Source organism: Lampris incognitus, chromosome 8 (genome assembly GCF_029633865.1).
Source record: "Lampris incognitus isolate fLamInc1 chromosome 8, fLamInc1.hap2, whole genome shotgun sequence".
NCBI classification, from domain to species: domain Eukaryota; kingdom Metazoa; phylum Chordata; class Actinopteri; order Lampriformes; family Lampridae; genus Lampris; species Lampris incognitus.
The window spans coordinates 38,220,620-38,238,372 of record NC_079218.1 but is presented as its reverse complement, the minus strand read 5'-3'; the positions used below and the strand labels follow the sequence as shown (position 1 = coordinate 38,238,372).

Here is a 17,753-nt window from a genome sequence, read left to right as displayed (position 1 = left end):
TGCTAATGAGGTTGTCTGGCCTGTCGTTTGGCCCGTGCAAAAATAACCTGGAATGGCACTGATGTGTAAAGAGCACTGCTATGCAGGTACACAGTGCTCACAATCGGTTTAAAATGCCTTTCTCATCTAAAGCATAATACCTGAACGCTTTTCAAGAAGCCAATGAATAATGAATTAATTTGTAATTTGTGATATTTGGCTATACAAATAAAATTGACTTAAATGGTTGAGTAGAAAACCCAGTTTTGTGTGTGTGTGTGTGTGTGTGTGTGTGTGTGTGTGTGTGTGTGTGTGTGTGTGTGTGTGTGTGTGTGTGTGTGTGTCCTTTCATCTCACATACTCTTAACATGTAATTTTTCACTGAGAAAACCTCTATTATTCAGTGTATACACACCTGGATGAAAACACTGAGCCCCCCCCACCCCCCCCCCCACACACACACACACAAATGCATGCGCGTTGCACACAGTGGCAACTAATTGGGTTTCTACTCAACCATTTAGAAGTGTATACTGAAAGTGGTATTCATCGGCTCCTTGAAAAGCATTCAGGCGTTTTTTTATCGATGAGAAAAGCAATTGAGAATCTGTAAAGGATAATTCTGTATAGAATTTACTGAAAATTAAGCAGGGAAAGCTACCACGCACGCACACACACACAAAACCAAACAGAGTTCTGACCGATATCATCGTCATTTCGGTCAGCTGGGTCTTTCTCCAGACACTCTCGGACCAGATCTCGGCCCAGCAGGGTGTCCGAGGCCCTCTCCAGGTCCTCATCTTCCTCTTCCTCTTCTTCACTGTCTACTGCCGTCTCCGGTAGCCCTGACAGGTCTACATCTCCCAACTCACTCTCTGTAGCCTGGGGAAACGACAGAAAACAAGGTTACACATTGCTGAGTGAAACAGTAACTGCTATGTAACAAAGCCAGAAAGGAATATGTAAAATAAATAAATAAAAACCTCAAAACTGGATGAACGGAAGTCACTCGTTTAACTTGGCATCATTTGTTCAGAGACTATGAAACTTGTTAAAACAACAAATGTTCACCATCAGCTAAAGAGAAATCATGGCCTATAGCTGAAGTTACAGCATTTTTTATTTTTTTTTACCCCCCCCTTTTCTCCCCAATTGCACTTGGCCAATTACCACACTCTTCCGAGGTGTCCCGATCGCTGCTCCACCCCCTCTGCCAATTCGGGGAGGGCTGCAGACTACCACAAGCTTCCTCCGATACATGTGGTGTCGCCAGCTGCTTCTTTTCAACTGACAGTGAGGAGTTTCGCCAGGGTTCGTAGCACATGGTAAGATCACGCTATTCCCCCCAGCTCCCCTTCCCTCCCGAACAGGCGCCCCGACTGACCACAGGAGGCGCTAGTGCAGCGACCAGGACACACCCGGCTTCCCACCCGCAGACACGGCCAATTGTGCCTGTAAGAACTCCCGACCAAGCCGGAGGTAACACGGGGATTTGAACTGGAGGATCCCCGTGTTGGTAAGCAACGAAATAGACCGCTACGGTACCCGGACACCCAGTTACAGCGTTTTTATCTAGGGGCAAATTGTTCTACCTTTACAAGACAGTTAAAAATCTCTGCTTTTGAATGTAGCTGTTTTGCAGTAATCACAGTGGTCTGAAGGGCACACACAGGAAAAAAAAGACTGATGCTGGCACAGAAAGGAGGTCTCACATGTGCCATGCTATGTTACATTATATGATACGTGACCCATCTTAATGGTCAATTACAATGTAAGTGGTGAAAAACAGCTTTAAAGTGGTGGAAAGACCTAGAAAGCATCAAACCATCAACCTCGTTCATGTTTGTCCACTTCTGTGCATCTAGACCAACCTGCTGCACCCTTTTATAGCATGGATTCCACAAAAACAAGCCTTGAACATAATTTCCAGATTGAATGAAACAACATTAACATAGGAAAATGAAACATCGCTGTGCTGTTAGCCATCGGATGATGGCTCTGTTCAAACTACAGACTGGGATGCAGATATCCCACGTCCCAATCTTGGCTGTGTTTATTTCCAGTGATCAGCCATCCAAACAAAACAAAACAAAGAGAATGACCTTGGAGCAGGCACCTAGGGGGCCAAAAGTTGGAAAGCCCCAAATTAATCCCCAAACTGGCAAACAAACGCTGCAATTAAAAGAATGAGACCATTTAAAACCAAAAAAATCAGGGCGTCCAGGTAGCGTAGCGGTCTATTCCATTGCCTACCAACACAGGGATCCCGGTTCGAATCCCCGTGTTACCTTTGGCTTGGTCGGGCGTCCCTACAGTGGCCGTGTCTGCGGGTGGGAAGCCGGATGTGGATATGTGTCCTGGTCACTGTTCAGGGGGGAGGGGGAACTGGGGGGGGGGGGAATAGCGTGATCCTCCCACGTGCTAAGTCCCCCTAGTGAAACTCCTCACTGTCAGGTGAAAAGAAGCAGCTGGTGACTCCTCATGTATCGGAGGAGGCATGTGGTAGTCTGCAGTTCTCCCCGGCTCGACGGAGGAGGTGAAGCATTGACCAGCACGGCTCGGAAGAGTGGGGTAATTGGCCAAGTACAATTAGGGAGAAAAAGAGGGGAAAAAAGCCACACAAAAAAAAAGAAAACCAAAAATAATTCAAATCCCCCTGACACACATACACACACAGAAAAGAACAATATAAACACACAGACACACAACCGTGACGGCAGATGGTTGGCTAGTAGGCATAGAGGCTTCTCGGATCAGACAGGAATTGAACTTTCAACCCAGAGGTAGGAAGGGGGACACTCTTGTGGTATTGGCGGCATCATTGACCATCTGTTGTTCCTCCAGGTGGGCATAAACACCAACAGGAAGTAGACAATGTGCCTGAGTTTGGCAGTGTTGTGGTTTTTGAATTTAGTCTTTTCTGGAACTGGGTTTCTTTTATTTTTTTTGACAGAGAGGAAACAGAAACATTTTCTCCAGGGGTATTTTTTTTATCGGGTAAGTAAGGCAATCTAAGGGACTGAAGGAGAAAGCACCATACATTCATATAGTAAGTCAGGTTAATGATTGGTTTATTTTTTACAAGGACCTAAACAACCTCAATAGCAAACTGCAAACATAAATGTCAGTCACGTATCCTTTTTCACGGGTGAGTATGTGGAACCTCTCTGGGCTTGAACAAGCATCGCATCTCCTCAACATGAGGGACTAACGTCAACCATCAGCCAAATAACAGTAAATTTAATCTAGACTGCGGCCACTAATATGGTAAGAAAATGAACATGTAAATGACAATCTTTCAGATGACCTGCTTTATTCTGAAATTCCATTTGATTGATGGCACAGTGAAAGTGGCTGATGAATACACTTATCCCCCACAGTTCTAAGGCAGGAAAGACATAAGCCTCTATCTGTGGATGCCCTCACCAGTCATCCAATCTCCCGGCCAGGATGTGGGGTTGTTTGGTACCAAGCCAGAAGGTCTACATCTCGGTGTCTCCAAGGCTAGGTGATTACGGTAGCAGCCAAATTCAATGAACGAGGTTGGACAAGCTATTTAAAACCATCTGTGTGGCTCTGACAGACTCCTCTAAAGCCCAGCGGCCTGTTTGCTCTGGGTCCGTCTATGCTGATCTGATGAATGAGAGTGGAGAGGCTGGAATAGACTGTTTCCCTGCGCAAACAGAATGCAATACCTGACTTGTCCAATAATGCCTTTTCATTACTTGGGCACAAATAAAACATGAAACTTAAGCATGACCTAAGGAGGACACTTTGAGGATTTTATGAATGGGGCCATGTGGAACAAAATAAATAGAATCAACCATATTGAGTCCAGAATCGCAGAGAGTTAAGCTGTGAGACCCCATTAAACGTTTATGTTTATTGAAAATCTAGGACCTGGAGGGCATCTGGGTGGCATGGCATTTTATTCTGTTGCCTACCAACATGGGGATCGCCAGTTCGAATCCCCATGTTACTTCCAGCTTGGTCGGGCGTGTCTGTGGGTGGGAAGCGGGATACGGGTATGTGTCCGGGTCGATGCATTAGCACCTCCTCTGGTCGGTCGTGGTGCCTGTTCAGGGCGGAGGGGGAACTGGGGGGAATAGTGCGATCCTCCCACGCGCTACATCCCCCTGGCGAAACTCCTCACTGTCAGGTGAAAAGAAGCAGCTGGTGACGCCACATGTATCGGAGGAGGCATGTGGTAGTCTGCAGCCCAGATCGACAGAGGGGGTGGAGCAGCAACTGGGATGGGTCGGAAGAGTGTGGTAATTGGCCAGATACAATTGGAGAGAAAAAGGGGGCAAAAAAAAAAAATCTATCACCTGAGACAGGCACACACAAGATTTTGACAAAAGCAGGTTGTATGACCTTTCAAGGCCTTTGGAAGCCTTAAGGTTACACAGTAATGACTTAGGGCATTTTAACACCTTCTCAGGTGTGCCAGAAATTACACAACAATTCCCCTGAGAGGCGCAGTCTCTGTTATGTGATACACCACCACCATTCACATTTGTGAAAATAAATTTGGTCTTTGGCTGCAGCTCCCGCCCGTGAGAATGATTAATTTGGCCTTGTTGGGAATTTATTTCATGACAGCCTAGCCTCACTGGGTGTATGAACCCACACAGCTGATGCAATGTAAAAGCGAAGGGAAGAGAGTAAGGGGGAGCAAAAGGAGTGGAGAAGACAAGACAGGACAGAAGATAAGAGAATTTGAAAAGGGAAAGAAGACAGAATGAGGAAGAGGGAGTCAAAGTAACAAAAATACCCAGAGAGAAGAGACTAGCAGCAAGGGAGTCAGAGGTGAGAAAAAGGGAGGACAGGAAGGAACAGGAAGGACAAAAAGAGAGTAAGTCAGTAAAATGGATGGAGAGAAAAAGTGGAGGAGGAAGAGGTTTCTGATGGATAGAAGGGGAGACAAGGATAGAGAGAGAGAGAGAGAGAGAGAGAGAGAGAGAGAGAGAGAGAGAGAGAGAGAGAGAGAGAGGGCAGCTAACAACAAAATTCAGACAGAAAGAAAAAAGAGGCAGACAATAGAATGACAGGAACACAGACAAAAAAAACCCCACACACACACATTCAAAAAAAAAACCCCAAAAAAGGCTGAGTCACTGACAGCCGAGGCCTGGAGCTTACCAGGGGTCAGCTCTCAAAGTCAGCTGTAAACAGACTGTGAGCCAGGTCACCGACTGACTGAAGGGTTCAGCTCTGTGTGATAAACACCTCACCCAGGGATGAAGAGATCCCATCTTGGTGATGAATATGTGACCTGGGTTGACCTGGTTAAGTTCTGAGACTTGCCAAAGGGGAAGATTGCTGGTATGATTACCCCCCTCCTCATTCAAGACTGCAAAGTTCATTCCACTGGGTGAAGAGTTCAATCACTTCCAAAGTTCAGCAGCCTCTTTCACATCATCTGTCACACAACATCCAAATAATGTTTAAACTAACATTATATAACTTTTTCCACCTTAAAATAACAAAATGCTTCAAAAGCATTTTGATGGTACGCTGACTTGTAATGGGGAAAACGATGCCTCTTTCCTTCCCACTCCACGCCCCGAATGCTGGTATGATCCTCCACAAGCGATACTTTTGTTTTTCCTAGGATGGCCAAATCATGACCCGACCTACTCTGCCTCTGATTGGCTAGTACTCGTTTGCCTTCATTGGTTGAGTAAGAATATCAGGGTAAGCCAATCAGAGGCAGAGCAAGGCGGGTCATGACTTCGCCATCGTAGGAAAAAAAAAATCACTCATAGGAGATCATACTGGCTCAACCCAAGTTACATAATTAAGCAATATGACAGGAGAGGGAGTGCTGATATTCAGTATAACAGCACAACCTCGAGTGGGATATTGCTTTTATACAACAGTTCTACAATGGCCATTTATTAGTTAACAGCAATAAGCAATAACAGATTATGATTTGTTTGTTTATTTAATCATTTATTTAGCTCTACCAACAAATAGTTCAACTGTGCTCTTGAACTTGGACCATTGCCAGGCAACATGAACACATTTTCCTGCACAGCTTGCTACTTTGTATAGGTCTACACACGTTACCGCTGGCTAGCTACTTTGTATCATGTACATTAATCTGGACGTTTCCATTTATTGTGCAACCAATTACAATCTGATATTGATAATGATCGTTAATGTAGCCTAATTAACGTTTATTAATAGAACACCTGTGCGGCGGAGTGATACATATAGTTAAAAGTCCCAGTGCTGTTATACTGAATATCAGGACTCATGGAATGCCTCTTGTCCAATCAAATGCCTTGGTTGGAACTAACTGTTGTATAATGTTGCTTTAAACTGTAGAGATGGCAAAAAGTGATCAGGAGAGATGTATTGAATGTGCTGTCTAACTTTGTGTTGTATTGCTGCTGCTGTCTTGCACAGATCTCTTGAGAATGAGACCTCATGTCTCAATGAGATTACTTGTCTAAATAAAGGTAAACCTTTTTCACACAGGAAATGAAACAATGTGTGATAACATCTGTTCTTGTACTTAACCGGACAGGGAAAAAATAGCAAAAAAACCAAAACAAAATAAAACAAAAAAACAACATCCAACTCATTAGCTTGTAGCTAGCAGTGCCCATAGGTTATCATAGCTAATGAGGTTGTTAGTGACAGCATCTTTTGATCTCGGTAAAGAACGCTAGCAAAGCTGTCAAGTGTTAAACTGAAGAAACAAATGAAAACCTGGAAATGTCAATGCATCCTTTTAGGATTGGGCAAGGGAGAGAGGTGAAGGGTTAAAACACTGAGATACTGAGTGTTACTGACTACACAAGGGGTTATTTGGTGGGAAGCAGAGGTTAAAGTGATGACAGCGCAGGGAGCTTAAAGGGCACCTCCTATGGATTATTGACTTGCAGCATTTTAAATACCATAGGCTCACATGCGACATTAAATTCTACAGCGTGCTCTGTTACTGACTGCTCAGAAATGTCACAGAAAATGCTACACTCATACAAGTGGAGACTGTATAATGTGAAGTTCAGCTGGCCAGGGAATGTTTGTCTCTTCATTTACAATCAAAATTGAACGTCTGAGAAATTTGGCTGGAATGTCTGAAGCCGAAGTGACTTAGTATGAGTGCACCTCTTCAAGGATCTTAAAATCCAAGAATGTTTACAGTAAATGCAAAAATTAGCAAGGATTTTAAGGGGCTGAACCACAAGACAGGACAAGTGATAACATCATAGATATACAGATGTTTTTGCACACGGGCTCTGGATCAATAAGCCAATGGAGTGGATAACATTTTAGATTGCCTACTCTCTCTCCCAAACTCTCTCTCTCCTGGTCTTTCCTGTTTGCCCTCACATAACACAACCCAATAAAGCAGACGCTCTTAAGGAAAGACATTTAAATACACTTGAGTCCTTCAGTTGCGGGGCATGACCTGGCTATGCTAACAATTTCATATGGCTGCAACAGGGCTACATTCCTCTCTTGTGTGTAACCTTTCCTGCACAGCAGTAATGAGAGGGAGGGAGAGGAGAGAGAGAGAGAGAGAGAGAGAGAGAGAGAGAGAGAGAGAGAGAGAGAGAGAGAGAGAGAGAGAGAGAGAGGATCATGGGTGAACACAACTAGCATGGTATAATTAGCTAGCAACCACTGAAAAAAGGGGGTTTTGCTGGGAGAGATAAGCATGGAGGCAGAGAAACAAACGAAAAAAAAAAGAGAGAAAGAAGCAGGAGACCAATAGACAGTGTGCTAGGGACCAGAGACAACAGTATGCTAAAGATCTGATGTCTTAGGGTCCGCGGTGGTGTAGCGGTCTAAGCCTCAGCTTTGTGTCGATGCAGTTGCCCAATGGGGACCGGGGTTCGCGCCCCAGTCTCGTCAGATCTGACTATGGCCGGACTCGATGAAGCAGCAATAATTGGCAACGCTGTCTTCGGGAGGGGGGCGGAGTTGGCTTGTGTTCGTCACATGAATGCGTCTCTGTGTGTGTCGGAAAAAGCAGTGGTTCGGCCTGGATTCGCCTTGTCACGAAAGTGGCGGGCGTCTCCTTCGAGACTGCCGGCCGGAGAGATGCAGTTGGCGAACGCATGCAGTACGAGGGTGGGTGTTTGAACTAGAATATGGATCGATTGGCCACTAAATTGGGAGAAAAAGGAAAAATCAGAAATAAATAAATAAATAAATAAGATCTGATGTCTGTACTCTGATGTGGACAGGTAAGTCTGGCTGTGGGTTTACTTAATTTGGCTGAATGGCCTTTTTTTTTTTAGGACATTCAGGCTTTGTCGTCTTATGAAAAAAGTTCAGATTCAGGTGACGCGTATTCGCCGAGACACTGATAAATCCTGAAAATTTAACTTCTAAGTGGTCGCACAAAGGTGGGGATATCTGTAAGTAACCTTGAACAAAAAAACCTGCCTTATTAAACGAGATTACCAAAGATAAGATGAACATCGATTAAAAAAATCAATGCTTATTCAAATAAATTGATAGTAATTGGTATTATTAATTTAAAGTACACTGGTGACTGATAGTAGGTGCCTTTGCAGACAAAATAATATCCCTTTCACTGAGTGAACCCTCTGCAGCTGCAGTTATGAACCTCTGGTGAGAATTTTCTTTAACCTCAAATAGATTTATATGGCTTTTAAATGTGAAATCTTTTTTGACGCCATTTTATTAAAAAGATTAGAAAAAAAAGATAATACGGTAGGCACCTGGTAAATGTCTGATAGGCTGCTGCTCCCCGAGTCACTGGCGATGCTGCAACCTGATTGGCTGGGAGGCATGTGCATCACCTGCGGGTGGGCGTGGTCTGTCAGGTGCATCTTATTGAGGTCCGCAGGAAGCTGTTGAGCCACACAGGATATAGAGACGAGAGAGAAGGAGAGAGAGCAGAGAAGATTTCAATTAAACAGAAGTAAACATGAGACGACTGGAAGGCAGGAAGGCAAGCGTGCACACACACACACACACACACACACACACACACACACACACACACATATCTAATCTGCCTGAAAACAAGAGCTTTGTGGCAACCTCAGATGTTTTACATGCCTCAGTCATTAACATGGAGAGGAGGGAGCTGGGTGAGGTGAGGTGAGATACTTTAGAGGACTGGGATTACGTAGTTGGGATGGAAGCTGATATAATTTCTGAGAGTAGGAGGGAAGTGTTAAGGTCATTTTGTGTGTGTGTGTATGTTTTGGTGACCTTACAAGTAGGATGATACAGTTCATTTGAACAGAGGCCGCTCTACATGGCATGCCTTTATTATGCTGACAACTGCCCTATCAGTTTTAGGTAAACATGGCAAGCTTAACCATACACGCAAACAAATACACACATATGCACACACAAAAACACGCACTCACTCACACGAGCACGCTCGAAGAACATCTGAGTTCCCCATTTTTCTTTCTCAATAAACACAGCAGAGAACTTGGAAGGGCATAAAAAGCAATTATTCAGCCAAATCTAAATAATGTGTTGATCTATATTCCAAAGAATGAGAGAACAACTCGCACAAGAATGTTGATGAAGTCAGAAACCATTTGTCTCTCCTATCTCTCAGACCACAGCACCATTCAGGACGAAACCTGTGAAAGATAATCGCTGCTCATACTTGGAAAAATGCCAGTCACCAGACTCAGAGTAAAACTAAAGCTGTCAGTCAAACAAACCTCTCAAAAGGCCAAGTTCTCCCAGCCCCAAAACCATGAACAAATACTTCAACAGTATTTTGCAAGGCGATTCAACGACACATAATTAATGATGTCACCAGTTTCCTTTTTCTGTTAACTTTAAACCCTCCCCCTTTTTTTCTCCTCAATTGTATCCAGCCAATTACCCCACTCTTCCGAGTCATCCCGGTCGCTGCTCCACCCCCTCTGCCAATCCGGGAGGGCTGCAGACTACCACATGCCTCCTCCGATACATGTGGAGTCACCAGCCACTTCTTTTCACCTGACGGTGAGGAGTTTCACCAGGGGGACATAGCGTGTGGGTGGATCACGCTATTCCCCCCGGTTCCCCCTCCCCCCTGAACAGGTGCACTGACCGACCAGAGGAGGTGCTAGTGTAGCGACCAGGACACATACCCACATCCGGTTTCCCACCCGCAGACACGACCAGTTGTGTCTGTAGGGACGCCCGACCAAGCCGGAGGTAACATGGGGATTTGAACCAGCAATCCCCGTGTTGGTAGGCAACAGAATAGACTGCCACGCTACCCAGACGAGTTACCTTTAACTCTTACTCTAATCATTATTTTCTCCTTATAGTCTGACTACATCCTCATCATCCTCATATGTGTCGTTTCCCTACAAGTTTGTCGACAGTAACTGTTATATTCTAAAACAGCTTTATTTCTCCATTTTGGGCTTCCATCCACACTAAGCTGGCATTTTTGAGCACACTCTCCAAAGTGGATAAATTTGAAAATACCAGTCTTGCATTATAGTGTGGATGGTGAAAATAGAGTTTTTCAAAAATGCTGATGGGCATCTTTGACGATTCATGTGTCCAATAAAAGGGTCTTAAGTATCTTCTATTGTTTTAGTGTTCCAATAATGATGTCAAACTTTTCAAAAAAATGATTAGAAAATGCAAGCATGGCCAGAAAATGTTCTACCAGTTCTGACCCTTAAAATGCCATTTTCAAATTTCTCCGGATTAGTATGGATGTAGTCTATGTGAGTGATGTGCCTGGAACGGCCTGCTATGTGTAGAAGAGCTTGTTTCTTTATTTCAAGGGCTTTGTAGGGATAATATTTCATGTGCTTCTTAAGATGGCGCTAATAGGCTTCTAGAGTTATCTTCGCCAGGTGGTACCCTGAAGGGAATTATGCGTTTGTGTCTTTCCGTGGCTAATCTCGCAAGCTACTGGACCTATCAGCCTAACATTTTTTGAGCACAGTTCTGAGTGTATGATGAAAACCCCTCATGGTTGCGGTGATTGAAAACCTTCAAAAAACGTGTGTTTGCTATCGCCGCTCGTTCTCTTCATTCACTTTCTAGCTTGCTTGACAAAGGCTGCCCGCTCTGAGTCAACCGTGCACATAAGTGACTTAAATCTATGGTTGAGTCAGATCGTCAAAACCAAAACCTTAAGAAGTTGGGTATGAGTCTTGAAAGTTGCAAGCCAGCAAATCATTCACTGCTGATTTTATCATAGGAGAACTGGAGGAACACTGGATGAACCAAAAATAATTCACCTTATTCATCTCGCCATCACGCAGAGGTGTCATCGTCTACAATGTTAAAACTCCACTATAAAAACACAACTTCAAGAGTAGGTTTAATCAGTCACAGAAATCATCTCAGCAGCTACAATACAACATTTCCCATGGCAGAGCTATGTTTCCGTACCATTGTTTTATGAATTAAAGTCGATCAGCAGAGCAGTCATTTGCCATGATTCATTTTATATCATGAAAACTGTGACAGTTAAACACAAAGTCTTTTCTTGCTGTTGTTTTGTTGCTTTAGAATGAAATTAAAGTCAATCAGCAGAGCAGCCATTCATCGTCATTTATTTTATATCGTGGAAACTGCGACGGTTTAACACATTGGGAATCTTTACTAAGGGCTTTGAAATTATGATAGCCTGATCTCCACCATTTTATATTAGACTTGGTCACATTTATGTGAGGGTCCACCTAGGAGGCTGCACATCCACAGACTGACATGCAAAACGTTTTTATCAGGTAGATTTTTTAGCTTGAGTGTTGTATATTACCAACTTTTTTTCTCCATATTTCCTGTTCAATCAACTTGGGCACTGTGCAAGTCTAATAATGAAAGGAAAAACTGTTTTTTCTGTCTGCATTTCCCTTCTCCTGGTAGGTGAAAAAAGGGGTTGTTTGTTGGCAAGTTCAAACACCAGAGAAGGGGAGACACATATGCCTGGTGGAGATCTGCTCTCCGAGTACACTCCTCTAGTTTGACTTGCAATGTTTCAGTTTTACTTTTTGTAGTCGTTAAGTGTGTCCATAAAGCCATTTGTTTCTACATCTGCTATCTCATTTTCAATCTCACCCATCCCTGGCCATGATTTCAAGGAAAAACCGCAGCATGCTGGTCACGAGGCTGTCAAATACTTAGTCTACTGCTCATCTGAACTCTACAAACAAAATGTTATCTTAACTGTGTAATGCAATAGCAGGCAGAATGATGTTGGTGATACAAAAAAAAAGAAAAAAAAGACTGCCAACTTTCAAATTTTCATTCATCAGCCATGTGACTTCAAGCCCTGCTGTTTGCTGTCTTATGATTAAGGTATCGATAAGAATCTGTAATGACACCAATGGGTAACATACAAAAAGATAGAGCCACACAGCGTCAGGTAGAGAAAAGCTCAATACCACCTTTTATTTTAATGCCGGAAAAACAGAGGGAAAAGGGAGAGTAGATTTCCTCAGTCAAAAAAATATCTGGCAGTAAGAAAAATGATTTTATGTTTGTGTGAATTTGCATCCTGGTAAAATGAAAGTGTCACACTGAAAGATACGAAGGACTCAAAAGTCAGCAATGGTAACAGATCTAGAAGAAGGCAAAATTAGAGGTTAAAAGGAAACGACTGACTTCACCACTGAATGCGTCAAAAGACAAACATTATACAGTACTGAATGACTCCAAATATCACAAATGTTTCAGGAACACTGACTCTGGCTTACAAGGGTGGGGATACCTGCAGTCAGCTGAGACTGATGAAGTCACTTAGATGAGTGATGAAACGTTTCTCTCAATAAACGTTGTGTCCAGATTCAACTGTCTGGGACTGACTCTGAACACTGGAAAATTTCACAATCCTGCAACTTGTCTCACCAGTTGGCAATAATCTGCAACCTGGCAGAGTTATCCATTGGGGATATCTTGGGGAATCTCAGGGCAAATCCTGCTACTGTATCTGCTTTATGTAGTCCTAGAACTCGTGCCAAGTCCCAAGTCTTAGAGTTTTTTGAGTCATTTCGCATGAGGATGTTCTCCTTTACATGTGGGTAAACCTGCATCGCTAATTTGATCACATATGGTAGCACTGCACCCCCAAGTCTAGTACACGGACGAGATTCTTGCCAGCTAACCTACAATGTCTACTGGTCACGCATGACCTCAAAAAAGCCTTCAGTTTCAAAATACAAGCAATATATTAATACAGATAATGGCAATATAAATAAAGGGTTTGAAGATAACAAAAAGCAACATGCTTAATACAACCATAATACATCATCATCTTCCTCCCGGTTGTCCAATAAATTCTCTCTCTTTTCTCCACAAAGGCACACTCATTTCTTACCAGTTTGGAGCAAGGAAAGGTCAAGGTTAGGGAGGATGTCCTCCTACGACAGTGAGCGAACTTTGAGCATATTTCCTCCATCACCGAATCTGACAGCACTGCTCGTCCATGCACACACATACAGACATATGCCACCATATGCGCAAGCCAAGCCACACCAAACCTCAAGCTTGCTAGCTTGCTGGCTGGGGCTGCTTAGAGTCACAGAGTTACCATGCAATATTAAAGACATTGAGTCTGGGGGCACTGGCCCCTCAGTGCTCCTCTGTAATAGGCCTTAGGTACAGTACGACGCCATTACCACTTAGCTCCCAACCCCCCACTGCCATAACAGTGTAAAGTATTGGGGGTGGAGTTTTCACATGCAGCACGCACTTTAATTTGGAGCATACCAAACAGGAAACGCCGCTGAATTTCTCTGACTTACCCCTGCAGTAAAGGGGCAGCATTTAGGTAAATGAACAAGCCTCTATCAAAAGAACAGTGACACAACCAAGTCTTAAACCTGTGAAGTCGGATGGCAGTTTAGAGTTGAGATGCTGATGTGTTGTATATGTAGCCGGGTTCTGTAGGACACCGTTATGTTACAATCTTAGGCAGAGCGAGGACGAGTCAGATCTAAGTCCAGGGGTTTTCCATTTCAATTTCCATGCAACCGATGTATCCAGAAACAAGATGCAGAAGATGTATCAGAATACTTTATTCATCCCCGAGGGGAAATTGGGTACTCCCCCATATCAACTTATTTGCAGTTGGAGACTCACAACATGCAATTCTGTTTTGACCCATTTTGTCTGTGGCTTGAATACGTTGCTACTCCCACTTCTAGAACAACATGGCATACACATACACAGCACCGAGGCAACCTTGAACTAGAGCTGTATGAGTGTAAAGGTGACGAGTGTTATCTCTGTCCTATGTATTCACACAATGCCTTCCTTTAGCTCATACTCTCTCTCTCTCTCGCATGCATGCACACACACACACACACACACACACACACACACACACACACACACACACACACACACACACACACACACACACACTTTCAGATCCACAAATATTTTTGTATTCAAGTGAATAGTGATTTTTCCATTGGGCAGGGCAGCACAAAAGAGTCTCTGTCCCACCTCCTGCTTAACCACAAGTTAACAGCAGACTCACTGGTGGTGGTGTATGCTTAGTAGTAGTGTGTGTGTGCATGTGTATGTGAGTGTCTGTCTGTCTGTATGTGAAAGAGAAAAAAAAGAAAGGACGAGAGAGCGAGCGTGAGAGAGAGGGTGAGAGACAGACAGACAGACAGGGGGAAAAGAGGAGAGAGAGAAAATTTGAATGTAGATGAAAAGTTGTTTATAATCTGTATAGGGAGCAGTTCAAGCAGTGACCATGAATCTCCCCCCCTTACACCTATCGCACACATTTATCAAATGTTAATGAAGGCAGCGACTGGGTGTGTTGAACAAAACCAGCCAAGGATCAGGGAACAGGTGAAAACAACACACAGACACACACACGCACGCACGCACACACACACACAGACACACAGACACACACACACACACACACACACACACACACACACACACACACACACACACACACACACACACACACACGAGGAGCAGGACTTTCAACCAAGGCTAGCGGGTTGATGGGGGTTGAGAGCAGGAAAATTGCTATAGGGAGTGTGTGGAAAGAAAGAACGCAGAATGAGCGGGACGGATGGTGTGAGATTGGGAGAGAAGTGGGTGGGGGTACACAGGGTTTCTAGCCAGTTTCATTGCCAATCCTACAAATCTCAAGACGTATCAAGGCGTTCTAATTTCTAATGCCACTTATGCTGAAATCTGGACATATCTGGCTACCGGGAGGAAAAAAAGCCCCGCAGTTATGGTCCGCACTGATTACTCCATACAGAAAACAGTGTTCAGCAAATAGGCAAACACACATCGTACGGACAGTTAAACACACTAGCCCCTTTGGACTCGTGCCTTTCCCTCCATGTTTCTCTCGCTTTTATGGCTGTGCCTCTGACTATCGCCTGAAGTACACTGTATCACCCTTGAATCAGTTGCCCTGCGGGGATTATTAAAGCTGAATTGTGACCATGTAATTATGACATCAATTACATAATCAATGAATCAGCCATTAAATCATGTTTATCTATACGTCACAGCACGCAATCTGTAGAAGTGCATGCAGTGCACTTCATGTGAGAGCAAATAAAAGTGGGGATAAATAGATGAGCGTTGACCTATGCACAGGAAAAGAGCATGCATGTGGTTGTGCATAAAGATGAAATACAAAGTAAAGGCCAAGTGCATGCATGCATGTACATGTGTGTGGTTGTGTGTGTGTGTGTGTGTGTCTGTGTTTGAGTTTGCTGATAGGCACACTTAGGGCTGAATACAGAGCCGGGTTATAGTTGATGTGGCTGAACCCAGTTATAAAAAATTTTACTTTTGAATTCAAGATTTAGGGCTCTGTATACTGAATTTATCTAATTTTTTAATTAATTTATAATTTCTTTATTTAATTTATTTGACGGGAGCAGCTGAAAGTAGTAGTAGTAGTAGTAGTAGTAGTAGCAGATACTGAATTTATCTGTTTTGGAGGGTGTGAAAGAGCCTGAATTAAGATTAGGGGGGAAAAAATTGAAAGGCTTCATTACAGGACCTCCAGACACACTGTTGTATGGTGGGAAAGATAAAGACAGGGAGAGGATGAAGTGAGTGAGCTGGAAGGACGCGAGAAAGAAGAGGAAAGAGGGAGGAGGAGAAAACAGAACGGATGGAGGAGAGAGGAAGAGTTGGATTTGACTAATTGCTGTGGTTCCATGGCTCATCTTCACAGCTCTGACTTAATCACACTCTAATCCCCCTTTTTCTCTCACTGCGTGGTAAGGGCGGGAGGGCCGGGGGCTGAGGGAAACAGAGGAGAGGGAGGGTTGTAAGGGCAAGGGGGTTCTCCCATTGTGCTCATGCATTAGTGATGAGAGCGAGGAGATAAAATATAAATGTATATTCCTCCTTCGGCTGTACGACTCTTATCACGCGAGCCGTGAGGTACAACCACGGGAGGATTAAGCTGGCAATAAAGGTTGTAGTGAGTGTGTGTGGGGGGGTTAAGCGACTGTTCATTTAAGCGATTCTGCACCTCACCCAATTAGCCTCTCACAAATTAATCTATTACCTATCAAGAGCAGGAACTAATCACTACTCTTACTATAGGCATATGGATCCTACACACACAAAAAAAGAAGAAAGGTTTACGCTTGATGGGAGGACGGGAGATTAGGGTGGCAGCGATTACAGTGTCAAGTTCAGAGTTTAACCTCATCTAAGAGGAAATGTACACAGAAGAAAAAGAAACAGGAAGTCCTGGATATAATTTATAGTCACTTTGGCTAAACAATAAGTAACCCGTGACAGCTGAGGTGGATTATCCATCCATCTATTCCTTTCCCCCTCAAATTCTCACAATATGTACATCTTACAATGCATTACATATACTGTGCAGATATTTCCTTTAAGCATCATATTTGTTTTCCTGTATCTGTTTAAAACATATTAGCTAAGTAAAATAGGTATTTTGCTGCTGTGCATCTTGTCCCTTACATACGATGCCATTACTTTTTCTATAGAATTACCTAAATCACTGAGTGCCAAACAAACCAGACAAATCCTATTAGGGTGATACCTTCTCCTTCCCTCGTCCCGTATAAAATGCTATTTAATTAAATGTATTCAATTTCTACAGCTCGATTAACAAGCTAGGAGCTTTGGTGTTCAGTTCCCCTTATTTTCTCAATGTGATAATGGCCTATAAAAAGCCCAGACTAGCCATTTGGCAGCACAGACAAGAGAATGAGTTTTCCCAAAGGCATCTAACCACAGCAGCCATTTCTCTAGCTCTGCTGTGGACCAATGGGGCGGGGATGCAGTGGTACCCAAATGCTGTGTAATAGATGGCTGTGATAAAGTAGGCTTTGTCCATCAGGCCCTGATAATTTTCAGCAGGTGGGTAAAAGGTCTCAGCAGGGGACACATCAACGAAGCCCCATGGACAGGGCAATGTATGGAGGAGAGGGAGGCTAAAACGAGTGATTGGGATACCGTTTTACGCCGTTTTAAAATCATCCAATCAAAATGCAATTCATTATACAAAGAGGTGAATTCACTCATTACAGAGCCAGACGCTTTCTGTGCTGACATTTGGGCGGGAATGCAACCGTTTGTTCTACATCGAAACCAAAAGAGGCTCATTAAGGACTGACCGGCACAAACTGGAGATAATAATGACTTCAAAACGCTGCGGATGTTCCTGATAACAGCTGATATCGCACTTCTCCCTGTGAAATGCATCATAATTTAAGGAACCGTTTTATCTAAGGCTTCATCGGGCTGCAAGGGGAGATGCAGTTTAGCATTAAATTACTTCAGGGACAGACCTGAGCAGCACCCCACCCTTTTGGGGGTCC

General features: G+C 43.7%; 1 protein-coding gene across 1 annotated transcript in view; it reads right to left on the bottom strand.

Moving 5' to 3' along the window:
• rapgef6 (Rap guanine nucleotide exchange factor (GEF) 6) overlaps positions 1-17,753 on the bottom strand; it is a 242,786-nt gene that overhangs the window by 86,929 nt on the left and 138,104 nt on the right. Inside the window, exons 7-8 of the mRNA XM_056285284.1 lie at positions 8,688-8,819; positions 681-861 (exon numbers count right to left, since the gene is read on the bottom strand). Coding sequence (XP_056141259.1) covers positions 681-861; positions 8,688-8,819 — 313 coding nt within the window. The remainder of the gene's footprint in view (positions 1-680; positions 862-8,687; positions 8,820-17,753) is intronic.